A 14,712-nucleotide genomic window follows, 5' to 3' on the forward strand; every position below is an offset into this window, starting at 1 on the left:
GAGTTTTCACTGTACTGTAGTAACTAGCTGCCCTCACTGTGTTTTCACTGTAGTAACTAGCTGCCCTCACTGTGTTTTCACTGTAGTAACTAGCTGCCCTCACTGTGTTTTCACTGTAGTAACTAGCTGCCCTCACTGTGTTTTCACTGTAGTAACTAGCTGCCCTCACTGTGTTTTCACTGTAGTAACTAGCTGCCCCCACTGTGTTTTCACTGTAGTAACTAGCTGCCCCTTCTGCTGCCCTCACTGTGTTTTCACTGTAGTAACTAGCTGCCCCTTCTGCTGCCCTCACTGTGTTTTCACTGTAGTAACTAGCTGCCCCTTCTCCTGCCCCCACTGTGTTTTCACTGTAGTGACTAGCTGCCCCCACTGTGTTTTCACTGTAGTAACTAGCTGCCCCCACTGTGTTTTCACTAGTAACTAGCTGCCCTCACTGTGTTTCCACTGTAGTAACTAGCTGCCCCCACTGTGTTTTCACTGTAGTAACTAGCTGCCCCCACTGTGTTTTCACTGTAGTAACTAGCTGACCTCACTGTGTTTTCACTGTAGTAACTAGCTGACCTCACTGTGTTTTCACTGTAGTAACTAGCTGCCCTCACTGTGTTTTCACTGTAGTAACTAGCTGCCCTCACTGTGTTTCCACTGTAGTAACTAGCTGCCCCCACTGTGTTTTCACTGTAGTAACTAGCTGACCTCACTGTGTTTTCACTGTAGTAACTAGCTGCCCCCACTGTGTTTTCACTGTAGTAACTAGCTGCCCTCACTGTGTTTTCACTGTAGTAACTAGCTGCCCTCACTGTGTTATCACTGTAGTAACTAGCTGACCCCTCTGTGTTTTCACTGTAGTAACTAGCTGCCCTCACTGTGTTTTCACTGTAGTAACTAGCTGCCCTCACTGTGTTTCCACTGTAGTAACTAGCTGCCCTCACTGTGTTTTCACTGTAGTAACTAGCTGCCCTCACTGTGTTTTCACTGTAGTAACTAGCTGCCCTCACTGTGTTATCACTGTAGTAACTAGCTGACCCCTCTGTGTTTTCACTGTAGTAACTAGCTGCCCTCACTGTGTTTTCACTGTAGTAACTAGCTGACCCCTCTGTGTTTTCACTGTAGTAACTAGCTGCCCCTTCTGCTGCACTCACTGTGTTTTCACTGTAGTAACTAGCTGCCCTCACTGTGTTTTCACTGTAGTAACTAGCTGCCCTCACTGTGTTATCACTGTAGTAACTAGCTGCCCTCACTGTGTTATCACTGTAGTAACTAGCTGACCCCTCTGTGTTTTCACTGTAGTAACTAGCTGCCCCTTCTGCTGCACTCACTGTGTTTTCACTGTAGTAACTAGCTGCCCTCACTGTGTTTTCACTGTAGTAACTAGCTGCCCTCACTGTGTTATCACTGTAGTAACTAGCTGCCCCCACTGTGTTTTCACTGTAGTAACTAGCTGCCCTCACTGTGTTTTCACTGTAGTAACTAGCTGACCCCTCTGTGTTTTCACTGTAGTAACTAGCTGCCCCTTCTGCTGCACTCACTGTGTTTTCACTGTAGTAACTAGCTGCCCCTTCTGCTGCCCTCACTGTGTTTCCACTGTAGTAACTAGCTGCCCTCACTGTGTTTTCACTGTAGTAACTAGCTGCCCTCACTGTGTTTTCACTGTAGTAACTAGCTGCCCTCACTGTGTTTTCACTGTAGTAACTAGCTGACCTCTCTGTGTTTTCACTGTAGTAACTAGCTGCTCCTTCTGCTGCCCTCACTGTGTTTTCACTGTAGTAACTAGCTGCCCTCACTGTGTTTTCACTGTAGTAACTAGCTGCCCCTTCTGCTGCCCTCGCTGTGTTTTCACTGTAGTAACTAGCTGCCCTCACTGTGTTTTCACTGTAGTAACTAGCTGCCCTCACTGTGTTTTCACTGTAGTAACTAGCTGCCCCTTCTGCTGCCCTCACTGTGTTTTCACTGTAGTAACTAGCTGCCCCCACTGTGTTTTCACTGTAGTAACTAGCTGCCCCCACTGTGTTTTCACTGTAGTAACTAGCTGCCCTCACTGTGTTTTCACTGTAGTAACTAGCTGCCCCCACTGTGTTTTCACTGTAGTAACTAGCTGCCCCTTCTGCTGCCCTCACTGTGTTTTCACTGTAGTAACTAGCTGCCCCCACTGTGTTTTCACTGTAGTAACTAGCTGCCCTCACTGTGTTTTCACTGTAGTAACTAGCTGCCCTCACTGTGTTTTCACTGTAGTAACTAGCTGCCCTCACTGTGTTTTCACTGTAGTAACTAGCTGCCCTCACTGTGTTTTCACTGTAGTAACTAGCTGCCCTCACTGTGTTTTCACTGTAGTAACTAGCTGCCCTCACTGTGTTTTCACTGTAGTAACTAGCTGCCCTCACTGTGTTTCAACTGTAGTAACTAGCTGCCCCTTCTGCTGCCCCCACTGTGTTTTCAGTCAGTCAGAGCACTCAGCAGGGCGACCTTCCACCCCTGTCTTATGTGGGACGGATCAGTAATGCAAGTAGACGATGGAAGGAGGCATAATACTGTACCGTACTGGAGCGAGGGATGATGAAGAGATGGAGGAATGTTTGCCTGACTCATCCCTCTCTCCATCATCATTATACCTTCCTGTACTTTGGAGCGATGCCCAGAGAGAGAGAGCTGATAATGTTTAACATGCAGTACACGTCCCGTACCCCGAGAAGCACTAATTGATTTGGATGTCCCGACCGAATGTCGCTTGGCCGTCGAATACTACGTACCTCGGTGCCATGTCTGTCTGTCTGTCGTCTATGGTCTATGGTTCTCAAACTTCATGTCAAGGACCCCCCCCCCCCCCCCAAATTAACGTGTTGGTTGCAGACCCCCATCTGAAAATATGTTGTGCCAGGGACCCTACCCCCATAGCCCATACACGACTTGTGTTATATATTCCAGATTTTAGAAATGTCAAGAATCTTGACTGATTTCTATAAAATAATCTTGCCTCAACATTCTTTTCAAATATTTGTTATATTTTGCTCTCTCTCTCTCTCTCTCTCTCTCTCTCTCTCTCTCTCTCTCTCTCTCTCTCTCTCCCCCCTCCCACCAGGGCTGTATCCCTCTCCAAGGCAGTCAGGTCAACGAGCTGCCAGCCAACCAGGAGGAACATAGCCGCCATCTTTTTGAGATCCTTCCAGGTATGTTCAGTAGGCGCGTGCGTGCGTGCGTGCGTGCGTGCGTGCGTGCGTGCGTGCGTGCGTGCGGGACAGACATACAGTGAGATGAAAGGGAAGACTGGGCCTGCAAAAGGCAGCTGTGTGTCCCAGGCTGTCACACACAGACCCATGCTTCATAACATGAGGTGTAACAGCTGTGTGTCCCAGGCTGTCACACAGGCCCATGCTTCATAACATGAGGTGTAACAGCTGTGTGTCCCAGGCTGTCACACAGGCCCATGCTTCATAACATGAGGTGTAACAGCTGTGTGTCCCAGGCTGTCACACACAGGCCCATGCTTCATAACATGAGGTGTAACAGCTGTGTGTCCCAGGCTGTCACACACAGGCCCATGCTTCATAACATGAGGTGTAACAGCTGTGTGTCCCAGGCTGTCACACACAGGCCCATGCTTCATAACATGAGGTGTAACAGCTGTGTGTCCCAGGCTGTCACACACAGGCCCATGCTTCATAACATGAGGTGTAACAGCTGTGTGTCCCAGGCTGTCACACAGGCCCATGCTTCATAACATGAGGTGTAACAGCTGTGTGTCCCAGGCTGTCACACACAGGCCCATGCTTCATAACATGAGGTGTAACAGCTGTGTGTCCCAGGCTGTCACACAGGCCCATGCTTCATAACATGAGGTGTAACAGCTGTGTGTCCCAGGCTGTCACACAGGCCCATGCTTCATAACATGAGGTGTAACAGCCGTGCGTCCCAGGCTGTCTGTCCTTACAGTATGTGTCCCGGACGTCCCAACAATGGCTTGATTCATCCTGCTGTTGACATGCGTGGGGTCGGCACTAGGCCTGGTCATGGTCAGGACAGCATACTGTACAGTACAGTACAGTAGAGCATGCGTGAACCCTCTTTTAGGAGCCACCCAAACTCCCCGGAGTCGTCCTAAAAGCAAACAAAAGAAACGGTAGCAAGTAATTTGAGTTAAACAAATAGTCAGACCGAGGTGGGCTTCTACAGTAGATATTTCTCTCAGACAGACATTAAAGGCAGGCTAAGTGATATATATATATATTTTGGTTAAAACAAAGCAGAGAATACGTTTTCAGGTGGGTGAAACTTGTATGTACTTTCAGCCAAGTAGGAGAGAGTACCCATTTATCAGATCGTTTTATATAGTGTTCCATGCAGTTCCCATTGTGTCTGCTCGTTTCATTGTGTCATCACTTCCTATTTCACTTCTTTAATCTGTATCCTGACTGATACAATTGGTATCCCGCCCTGAAAAGTGCATTTTCTGTTTAACCCATTCTGGGCGGGAACCCCTTTTGATGTTTTAAGCATTATGTTATGTTATACTTTAGCTATTGAAAAATAGCAGATCTACAAGCTCATAGCGCGCCACCGAGTGGCGCGCTACGAGCTTGTAGATCTGCTATTTTAAAAAAATTGTGAAATGGGAAAACCTGGAACAACATATTTTCAAATTGGGGTCGGTGGCCAAATACACATCATTCTGGGGGTCCTTGACATGAAATATTGAACACCAATGATACAGAAACATAGGTATTTCAGAAAACTGTCAAGATGTAGAAGACTTTTTTTTTTTTTTTTACGTCGGGCCTAAATGCGTTAATAAAGAGCTGGAGAGACATGGAGACTCCTGTCACTGAACAGTAAACACTATCTACAGCAAACCAATGAGTACAATCAGAATATAGAGCTATTTAACCAAAGAAAATCACTTACCCTACCTTTTGATATTCGGGTGGATGGTTATGGAAGAGAACGTACCTGTAGACAGTGGCTGGGGGAGTCAGAGTCAAGACCGGGTGTGGGAGGGGGTCGAGTCCGAGTCGAAAACCGAGACCGACGGGAGGTAAGATCGAGAACCAGATCATTTTTTTCTTCTTTTGTCTCATTTCATGGGTGCAGCAAACACAGCGAGAGCAGGCATGCGCGTCAGCTACACTCCATTACTTAACAAGATGGTTGTCTATAAGCGCCAGACAGCTCTCTTAGAATGTTAATGTGAATGGGCTGACCTCATAATATGGGTATAGTCATTGCAATGTAGTGACTCGTGACTCGAGTGGACCCGGTGGGGGAAGAGTCCTGTGTCCCTTGGGCCGAGACAGAGTCAAGTCCAAGTCAAAGTAAGGGCGAGTAGTACAAGTCTAATTAAGGGTGAGTAAATGAAAATGTGGACTCGAGACGAGTCAAGGACTCTAAACACTAAAACACTAAAACACTAGTGGCACAGTTTCAGAGCCCTCCTCCGTGTCACCTGGCTGCGTGTGCATCTTGAACCCGCTGGTGGTGCTGCCTGCCTGCCTGCCTTGCCTGCCAGAAAGAGCTACAACATTGGCCAACAAGGCTGTTGTTGCAATCTCACTAAAAACCCTGGGAGTCCTTCCTTAGGGCTGCTGAGGACTCCGTTAATGGTGGGCGTAAGTCTTTCTGAGCTTTTAAATTATTGACGAGGTGGTGGTGGGGGGGGGGGGGGGAGACATTGTGCAGAATAAACCGCAGCGATGCTGCATCACTCTGGGTTTTATGTTCTCTCTCACTCCATCTTGAGCGGTTATAGAACAAGTGGTTCTCAAACCTCCCCCCCGCCCCCCCCCCCCCCCCCCCCTGAAAATGTCTTGTGCCAGTGACCCCCAGAAGAGAAGATTGATGTAAAAAAAGATATATTCAAAATATTTTAAACATTATATATATATATATATATTTTTTTTTTATATATATATTTTTTTTAGTTTCCAAATAACCCATTATTAAAACCAGGAAATCATCTGTGTCATTTTAGGTTTTCACGTTGGCTATTCCAAAATAGCAGATATACAAGCTTACAGTATACGACGTCACTTCGCGCTGCGAGCTTGTGCTGTTCTGTTGTTTGTGTGTGAACCACTGATTCAGAACTAAAGGCATGTGTATAGATATAGAATCTTGCTTCAGGTCTTGATAGCATAAGGAAAACGATCCGTTTTCCACAGGATGCTTGGTGGCAACCCTGGTGTGGACACAATATTCATAACCACTCGGTGTGGGACAAAGTCAGCACGCTGCAACCCCCCCCCCCCTCCCCCGCTGCTAGTCTTTGCTTTGAAGAACCTCCGTGGTAATAAATCACTAAAGAAAAGGTGTCTGTTGAGCCTCACTGACACACTGCACACGCACAAGAACACACAAACGCACGCACACACACACTAAGTAAACTAAGTCGGAATCAGACATAAATCTAACCCTAACCTGAATCTCCTCGTAATTGTATTAAGCTTAATTCTGAAGATTCTTTTATTTTTTTAAACCCACAAAATAACCACTTCCCTTGTGAGGAGCAGCAGGACATTTTGGCCCTCACAAATATAGTAATACATGTACGCGCACACACGTGCACACACACACACACACACACATGCGTGCACATGCACGTGCACACATTCCGAATAGGAGACAAAGTGCATCTTTACTATCTTTCAACAATTACACTCACACACACACTCTCTCACACACACACACACACACACACACACACACACACACACACACACACACACACACAAACACAGAGAGAGAGAGAGAGAGTCAGCTGTTATGTTATGAACCACATAAATGTCAATACAGTTAACAGCTACAGCGGAGATGATCACTATAGGAACTTTGTGGGGAAATGATGCATGCTGGGAAAGCAGAGCCCCGTTCAGTTGCACTGTCAGCAGGTTCTACTACTGTACCTGTAAAGAAATAACACCATCCTAACCCTGGGGAAGCTGTGTGTGTGTGTGTGTGTGTGTGTGTGTGTGTGTGTGTGTGTGTGTGTGTGTGTGTGTGTGTGTGTGTGTGTGTGTGTGTGTGTGTGTGTGTGTGTGTGTGTGTGTGTGTGTGTGTGTGTGTGTGTGTGTGTGTGTGTGTGTGTGTGTGTGTGTGTGTGTGTGTGTGTGTGTGTGTGTGTGTGTGTGTGTGTGTGTGTGTGTGTGTGTGTGCGCGCTTGTCTGTGTGTGTGGTGTGTGCGCTTGTCTGTGTGCGTGCTTGTCTGTGTGCGCGTGCTTGTCTGTGTGTGCGCGCTTGTGTCTGTGTGCGCGTACACTTGTGTCTGTGTGCGCACGCTTGTGTGTGTGTGTGAGTACGCTTGTGTGCGTGTGCACAGTTGTGATGTGAGAGTGTGAATGTGTGTGTGGGTGTGAAAGTGTCTCCATAGAGGTGTGAAGCGTTGTCCAGTATCACCTTGGATGGGGGAGGGTGGGGGAGAGAGAGCGATAGTGTGACAAAAAAAAAGTCGAGATAGAAAAATGGTGATGGTTGGAGAAAGGACAGTGTGGTCAACTGTCCATTATTATGCTCACAAAGTGTCCCTTTTATTTTCCATTGCAACCCTATATTGTCATACAATATGCATTGAGAAGCAAGGGGAGGGAGAGAATGGGTACCAGGGATATTTTGCCATGTTTATTTTATTGTATTATTTTAATCTATGTTGGATTTCATTGGTAGTGCTTTTTCTCTCTTCATTGTTCTAAACCCATTAAAAGCGGGAAAGCATTGTGTCATTTTAGATTTTATCTATTAGAATATATAGAATTGGTCAACATAGGTTTTTCAGAAACACGTATTTAGAACAACACGGTGGTTCTCAAAAATAACAAGCTCACTGTGTTCCGCGCTGCAAGCTTGTTTTCTGCTGTTAGCCTGTTTTTGAACTTTTTTTTTTTTTTTTATATATTTTTGATTTTTTTAACACAAATCTTCTCTTCTGGGAGTCCCTTGCTGGCACAAAACATTTTCACATGGGGTCCGCGGCCAAATATACGTATCAATTCGGGGGTCCTTGGCACAAATCCGGCACAAACTATACTGATTTAGAACGCATTTGTAGAATCTGCCTCAGCGTTAATAGGTTATTTTATTTTTTTAACGTATACTGTGTTTTTCATCGTCCATTCTGTTATCTTTCCGTCTTAGTAAAACACGGTTGACATAGAGAGCACACACACTCCGCACAGTGAATGAGAGGTTTGGTGCAGTCAGTCAGTGGGTTGGTCCACAGGGACAGACACACTCTTTCTGGGTCATTTCACACACCCACAATAACCCACAATGCACCACAGCACACTGCTGCTGCTGCTGCTGCTGCTGTGTAATAACTGTAAATGCGGGTTCCTTCGATGTGTGCCGTGCATTCTGAAAGTGAATACATGAGACGTTTACATTCTGACGTTTACATTATGAAAGTGAATACATGAGACATTTGTTCACTCTCAGAGTTACAAATCTCTGCTGTTGGGAAGAAACCACCTAACTCCAACATGTTTATTTTTCAAAATGTACTTGAATGAAGAAAACCTTATATTTTTAAAACAATGCCATACTGCCTCATCAAAGTTGGTATTGTGACTTTATATTGTCAATTACTTGCATGAGAGGAGGTGGAGTTAGCTGCTTTAGCAGAAAGTTCCAATGGTCCAATGGAGTTAAGAGGTTTTGTCCGAAGGGCTTTTTAGTACTTTTTAATACTTTTCGGTATTGGTTCAATATGTTTTTTTAACCAACACACAGACGTAAAGAGTGTTCAATAGCATTGACAGCGACAAAATGCATAATAAGCAGCACTACGCAACTTTCCTGTTCTACCACGGATTTGGACCTGGTTTCCTGCACAAGTGCTGACATTTTTACAGTTGAGCTGTTGAGCTGCTTGCTCAGGGGATACATTGAATCTTGACCATCAGGTCAGAATTCGTGTCGGATCATGTGTGTAGGTGAGACATGACCTTTGACTCAATCTAAATGTCTCAATAGAAGTGCGGAGAGACAAAATACAAAATAAAGTTATATTGTATTAACATACACTAACACTACTAAACAAAAAAAATCATCAATACAAGTTACATATTGCTGCTTTAGCATCGAGGATTTTACTGTATAGCCTATTATGTGGGGAATGTGCTGTCATCATATCCAAATCTATGTAGAGCAGCTGATGTCTTTGAGTTTATATCCAGGTTATTCAACGTGGATTTGTCGAGGCCGACATATTTCGGAGGGATTGCGGATAATGGATATGGGCCGATACCAAGCCGTTTCATTTCAATCTCTCTCAAAAGATTCTGATCGGAAAATGGCAGCTTTAGCGCTTTCCCCTCCATCTGAAACGAATACAGTGTATCGTCTCGGGTGGAAATCTCATATGTCCCAAACGGTTACTTATCAGGATTCATATACTTGTGTAGAGGGTCTACAATCTCAAAACTGAGCTGTAGTATGATCAAGTAGGGGCGTTGATTTAGGGAAAGTATGGAGATAAGAGGTTTCTTCCCCGACATCGATGATGTGCTGCTTGCACGCTCAAAAGCGAAAGGTTAACCCATTTAGACCTGAGGACGATTAATGTCTTCTAAATCCTGACGTTTTCTGAAAAACCCTATGTCGTTCTCAAACAATTTCATGTCAAGGACTCCCAAAAATGTATGTAATTGGCCGCCGACCCCCATCTGAAAATATGTTGTTTCAGGAACCCCTCAGAAGCCTCTGTGAAAGAATATATTCAAACATTTGGGCCACATTTTCACGATTTTTCAAAAATAGCAGACCTGCAAGCTCGTAGCGCGGCACTCGGTGCCGCGCTACGAGCTTGTAGATCTGCTATTTTTCAATAGCTAAAGTATAACATAATGCTTAAAACACCAAAAGGGGTTCCCGCCCAAAATGGATTAACAGAGTGTCCATAAAGTGAATGCATGTCATTATGTGTAATCAATGCCTGACTGAAATGTCACAGTGCAGCAACAAGCTGTGTTCCCCCATCACAGGAAGTATACTGGCGGAGTCTCCCTGTATCGCAGAGTTCTGCCTGAGCTAATACGCTTATGTAAAATCACTGGTTGGAGTAGAGTCTGAGGTTCAGGGCATTCCCACCTACATTTGCTAATAAAGAATTACGTAGCCTATTTAAAAAAAATAATAATAACATCACAAACCTTCTCTTATGCGTGTCCCTTTCACAACATTTTGTCTGATAGTGGTCTGTGGCCAAAGACATTGAAAACATTGACATGAAAATGGAGAACCACAAGGAAAGGGAGTATAGGCTTGATGGAGGGAGATTTCCTTTTTTTTGCATTCAGCGCCGACTGCTATATTTTGTGGTTGGAGGTGTGTTCGTGGGTGCGTTGATGCGCTTTCCTTGAAATTTGCTATCTTGCCCACACAAGTTTCGGGCAGCGGAAAGCGCCTCCTCAAACCACCCGCAATGTGAATTCCGTTTGGTAGAACTAAGAAGGCGCTCCTGAGATGGAGCTGCCTCGACACACAATGTTGCAGAACATTCACAGCTCAGAGGTCTCGTTCTGTCTTAACCCATTTTGACCTGAGATCAGATTCTAAAAATGTCTTATACATCCTGACAGTTTTCTGAAAAAGCTATTCGTTCTTCGATTTTTCAAAAATAGCAGACCTACAAGCTCATAGCGCGCCACTCGGTGGCGCGCTATGAGCTTGTAGATCTGCTATTTTTCAATAGCTAAAGCATAACATAATGCTAACACCAAAAGGGGTTCCCGCCCAAAAATGGGTTAATTCTCCACAAATCACTCCTATGCATAATGTATTGGCTATAGCGGAGGTGTTTGGGGATTTAGGCTAGGGTATACAAGATAGCAATTTTTATAGGGGAACGCCTCTTACGCAATGCTAAATCCCCAAATTACGGCCTCGCTGACACAAGATGGGGCCCTTTGTCTTCGATACATAGACAGGGCAATCCGAGCAATATTGGCAAACCGGTGACCTTTCTGGTAGCCACTCTACAACATAACGTGGTGTGTCTATTTGGCATTATCGTATTGATCCCTTCATGTATAAGTGTGGTTTTATGGTGATGGTTATGTTGATAATCTGGTTGGCTGTGTTGTTCTAGGTGGAGGTGGGGAGAAGGACCGCACCGGGATGAGCCACGAGACCTTCCTGCTGATGGCCACCTCCCAGAGCGACATGGAGGACTGGGTCAGGACCATACGCAGAGCCATATGGGCCCCGCTGGGGGGAGGTACGACTGGGGTTCAAATATATTATTCAAACACTTTCGAGATGCAAGCTGCGAGCTTGTATAGCTGCTATTTACCGCCGGAAGAGTAGATTTATGTTACGAAACGTAAACATTTATATTTTTTCAATAGACGACATATCAAATATGGTGGTGGTTAAAATTATGTTGAATTAACACATTTTGCTGGGGGTTCCCCTGGAACCTCTCCAAGGACCCCACTTTTAGAACCAATGCCCTAGCTTAGCAGCCTAGCTTCTCTACAACTGGACTGAACATTCTATGAAAATATAGCCGATCTACAAAATCACAACGGGTTGTTTTCTCAGAAGATACTTAGCGATACTTAGCTTTGAGCAGATCTACTGTACAAGCTCTGTTGATCTGCTGTTTTCCCAAACCGCTGACCACTGTCGTATGACAAAGTATAAACAAAGCAATATACAGCACAGTATGCACTAGCACAGGCAAGCCTTCCGGCACACACATGCATGCATGCGCACACATACACACACATGCATGCATGCGCACACATACACATACATGCAAAGGATTGAGCACTTGTTTTTAAGCGGCATCTTCTGTAACAAGGCCTAAGACACAGCGTGCATACTCTGAGGTACGTGCGGTCTGCTCTGAATGTTGTTTTTTGGCCTCTACCACTGTTTGTTGGATATAATATCAGATTACGGTAAAAAGAAAAAAAGTGCTGGTCTGTAATTCTCCTTTTAAGGGAGTATTTTGTTTTTACCTGAGCCCTATTTTTAGATCATTAAGGACAAAAAAACAAGGGCTGGGTGGAAAGATTGCTGGCCGAGAGAAACCAGCTAACTCATTTTTTTGTTTTTAAATTTTTTTTATGAATCAATGCTATTGAACACCCTTTACATCTGTGTGTTGGTTAAAAAAAATGGAACCAATGAAAAGTAATAAAAAGTGCTTCTGACTAAACCAGGTAACTCCACCTCCTCTCATGCAAGTAATTGACATTATATGAAGTCACAATATCAACTTTGATGGGGCAGTGATTTCCTGTAAAAGAATATAAGGTTTTCTTCATTTCCTGTAATATATATATATATATATATATATATATATATATATATATATATTACAGGAAATGTAAGAAAGAAAACCTTATATTTAAATATATATATATATATATATATATATATATATATATATAATTATTATTTTATTTTTATTTTTTTACAGGAAATGAAGAAAACTATATAAATATAAATATATTATTATTATTATTATTATTTTAATTTCCTGAAAAATGAACATTTTTGAGTTTGATGGTTTCTGCCAGACAGCAGAGATAATCTTGATGGAACTATGCCCCGGGGGCTTTTTTGCTGCGTTTTTATAATTTATTTTGACTTTGTTTTTTGTGTTAGTTTCCCCCCCCCCATGGAGACCACTGGAATAGTGTTTTCAGATGGATATAAGAATGTAAGCCTATGGCGAACAAAACCAAACAAAAAACACCTTGCCCCTCCCTCCAGACAGGAAACGAATGGACCATTTCCAAAAAAAATTTTACACTCACCCAAATAATTTGTTTTGGGTTCCAAATGTAAATCTAAAAATAGGGTTTATAAAAATATCCCCTTCAACAATGTCTTCTATAGAAAAGGGGGAGGCTTTAACCCATTTTGAGCGGGAGTCCCCTTTGGTGTTACATACATTATGTTATAATTTTGCTATTGAAAAATAGCAGATCTACAAGCTCATAGCGCGGCACCGAGTGCCGCGCTATGAACTTGTAGGTCTGCTATTTTTGAAAAATCGTTAAAATGTGCCTCAAATCTTTCAGAAAATTGAAATGATTTAGAAGACATTTTTTTAAATTTCGACGTCAGGCCTGAATGGGTTAAGATTCGGTTATGTAAGAAAAAGCTGGGACAGTGCACATAATGTCGTTGCTGTCGGGCAGAAAACGTATCTCCATATTCTAGTGTTTTGTGGGGTTTTTTGTTGGTTTTTTCCGCAAATGAACGCCCGACGTGATCATACTACAGCCGGCGTCACACTAATAAACCATCAGAACATTTGATGCTTTTGAATTTGAATCGTGAAAAGTAACACTTTTGGAGATATGAGGTTTCCACCCGACAGAGACGATATGACATGGTGATAAAAATAACCCTAAGGTACGTTACACCGGAAGGCGCTAGTGAACCATATATTGACTAATGACTTGTCCCGCGTCTATGAATAGACTGTTTGGCTTAGAACAGTCAGAGAGACTCATATTTTAGTCATTTTCTGACTGGGGCATTAAGTGTGTATCGGCACAAAACACCCAGGATTCTTTGTCTTATAGCATGAATCTATAATATATCCTGATAGAGAAGTACCTCCCCCAGGGCTTAAAATACAGCTGTGGGAAGTAAATAGGTTTCCTTTTGCTCAAGTATACTTACATAGTATGCGTGCGTGCGTGCGTGCGTGCGTGCGTGCGTGCGTGCGTGCGCGTGCGTGCGTGTGTGTATGCGTGTGTGTATGCGTGTGTGCGTGCAGGTATCTTCGGGCAGCACCTGGAGGAGACTATGGCGTGTGAGGGAGGCCAGTGTGGCGCCCCACAGAGGCCGGTGCCCGTGCTGGTGGAGCAGTGTGTGCTCTTATTACGGGAGCAGGGCCTGCAGGAGGAGGGGCTCTTCAGGGCCCCGGGGCAGACCAATCACGTGCGAGAGCTGCAGGACGCGTTCGACCGCGGCGAGAAGCCCGTGTTCGACAGGTACGAGGTCCCGAGGGTTCATTTGACCCTTTACGGTCTGTAAACACTGTAAAGAGTGTACAAATGGAACCAAATGGACCCTTACAGTCTGTAAACACTGTAAAGAGTGTACAAATGGAACCAAATGGACCCTTACAGTCTGTAAACACTGTAAAGAGTGTACAAATGGAACCAAATGGACCCCTACTGTCTCTAACTCTGATACAAATGGAACCAAATGGACCCCTACGGTCTCTAACTCTGAGAGTGTACAAATGGAACCAAATGGACCCCTACGGTCTCTAACTCTGAGAGTGTACAAATGGAACCAAATAGACCCTTACGGTCTGTAACTCAAAATTGAAATTCGAACACTATACAAATGAAACTGACAAATGGGTATACGCTCTCCTGTTTGGCAGAAAATAAATGTTCTGTTCGTTAAAGAGCTGGGGAGACAGGGAGACCCAGCTGTTACTGAACAAACACTATATCAATAATTACTATCAGAGTATAGTGATTTAATCTTTTTAGTTAAAAAAAAAACATGCTTTTCCTACCTTTTAATGAAACACATCTTGTGTATATGTTGTGACGTTGGCCTTCACCTTCTCGTACAGTACCACAGATGTCCACACGGTGGCGTCGCTGCTAAAGTTGTACATACGGGAGTTGCCCGAGCCCATAATCCCTTTCTCCAAATACACACAGTTCCTCTCCTGTGCTCAGCTACTCCTCAAGGACAAGGAAATGGTAACCATATCTCTATGCATAATTCCCTATAACTACTACTCCA

General features: G+C 44.1%; 1 protein-coding gene across 1 annotated transcript in view; it reads left to right on the forward strand.

The window, feature by feature from the left end:
* The window catches only part of arhgap22a (Rho GTPase activating protein 22a), a gene marked incomplete at both ends in the record, with an annotated part of 38,911 nt that overhangs the window by 15,721 nt on the left and 8,478 nt on the right, over positions 1-14,712 (forward strand). Inside the window, 4 exons of the mRNA XM_079511934.1 lie at positions 3,074-3,161; positions 11,066-11,194; positions 13,721-13,937; positions 14,537-14,669. Coding sequence (XP_079368060.1) covers positions 3,074-3,161; positions 11,066-11,194; positions 13,721-13,937; positions 14,537-14,669 — 567 coding nt within the window. The remainder of the gene's footprint in view (positions 1-3,073; positions 3,162-11,065; positions 11,195-13,720; positions 13,938-14,536; positions 14,670-14,712) is intronic.

The sequence above is a fragment of the Electrona antarctica genome, assembly GCF_951216825.1.
Source record: "Electrona antarctica genome assembly, chromosome: 10".
Lineage (NCBI taxonomy): Eukaryota > Metazoa > Chordata > Actinopteri > Myctophiformes > Myctophidae > Electrona > Electrona antarctica.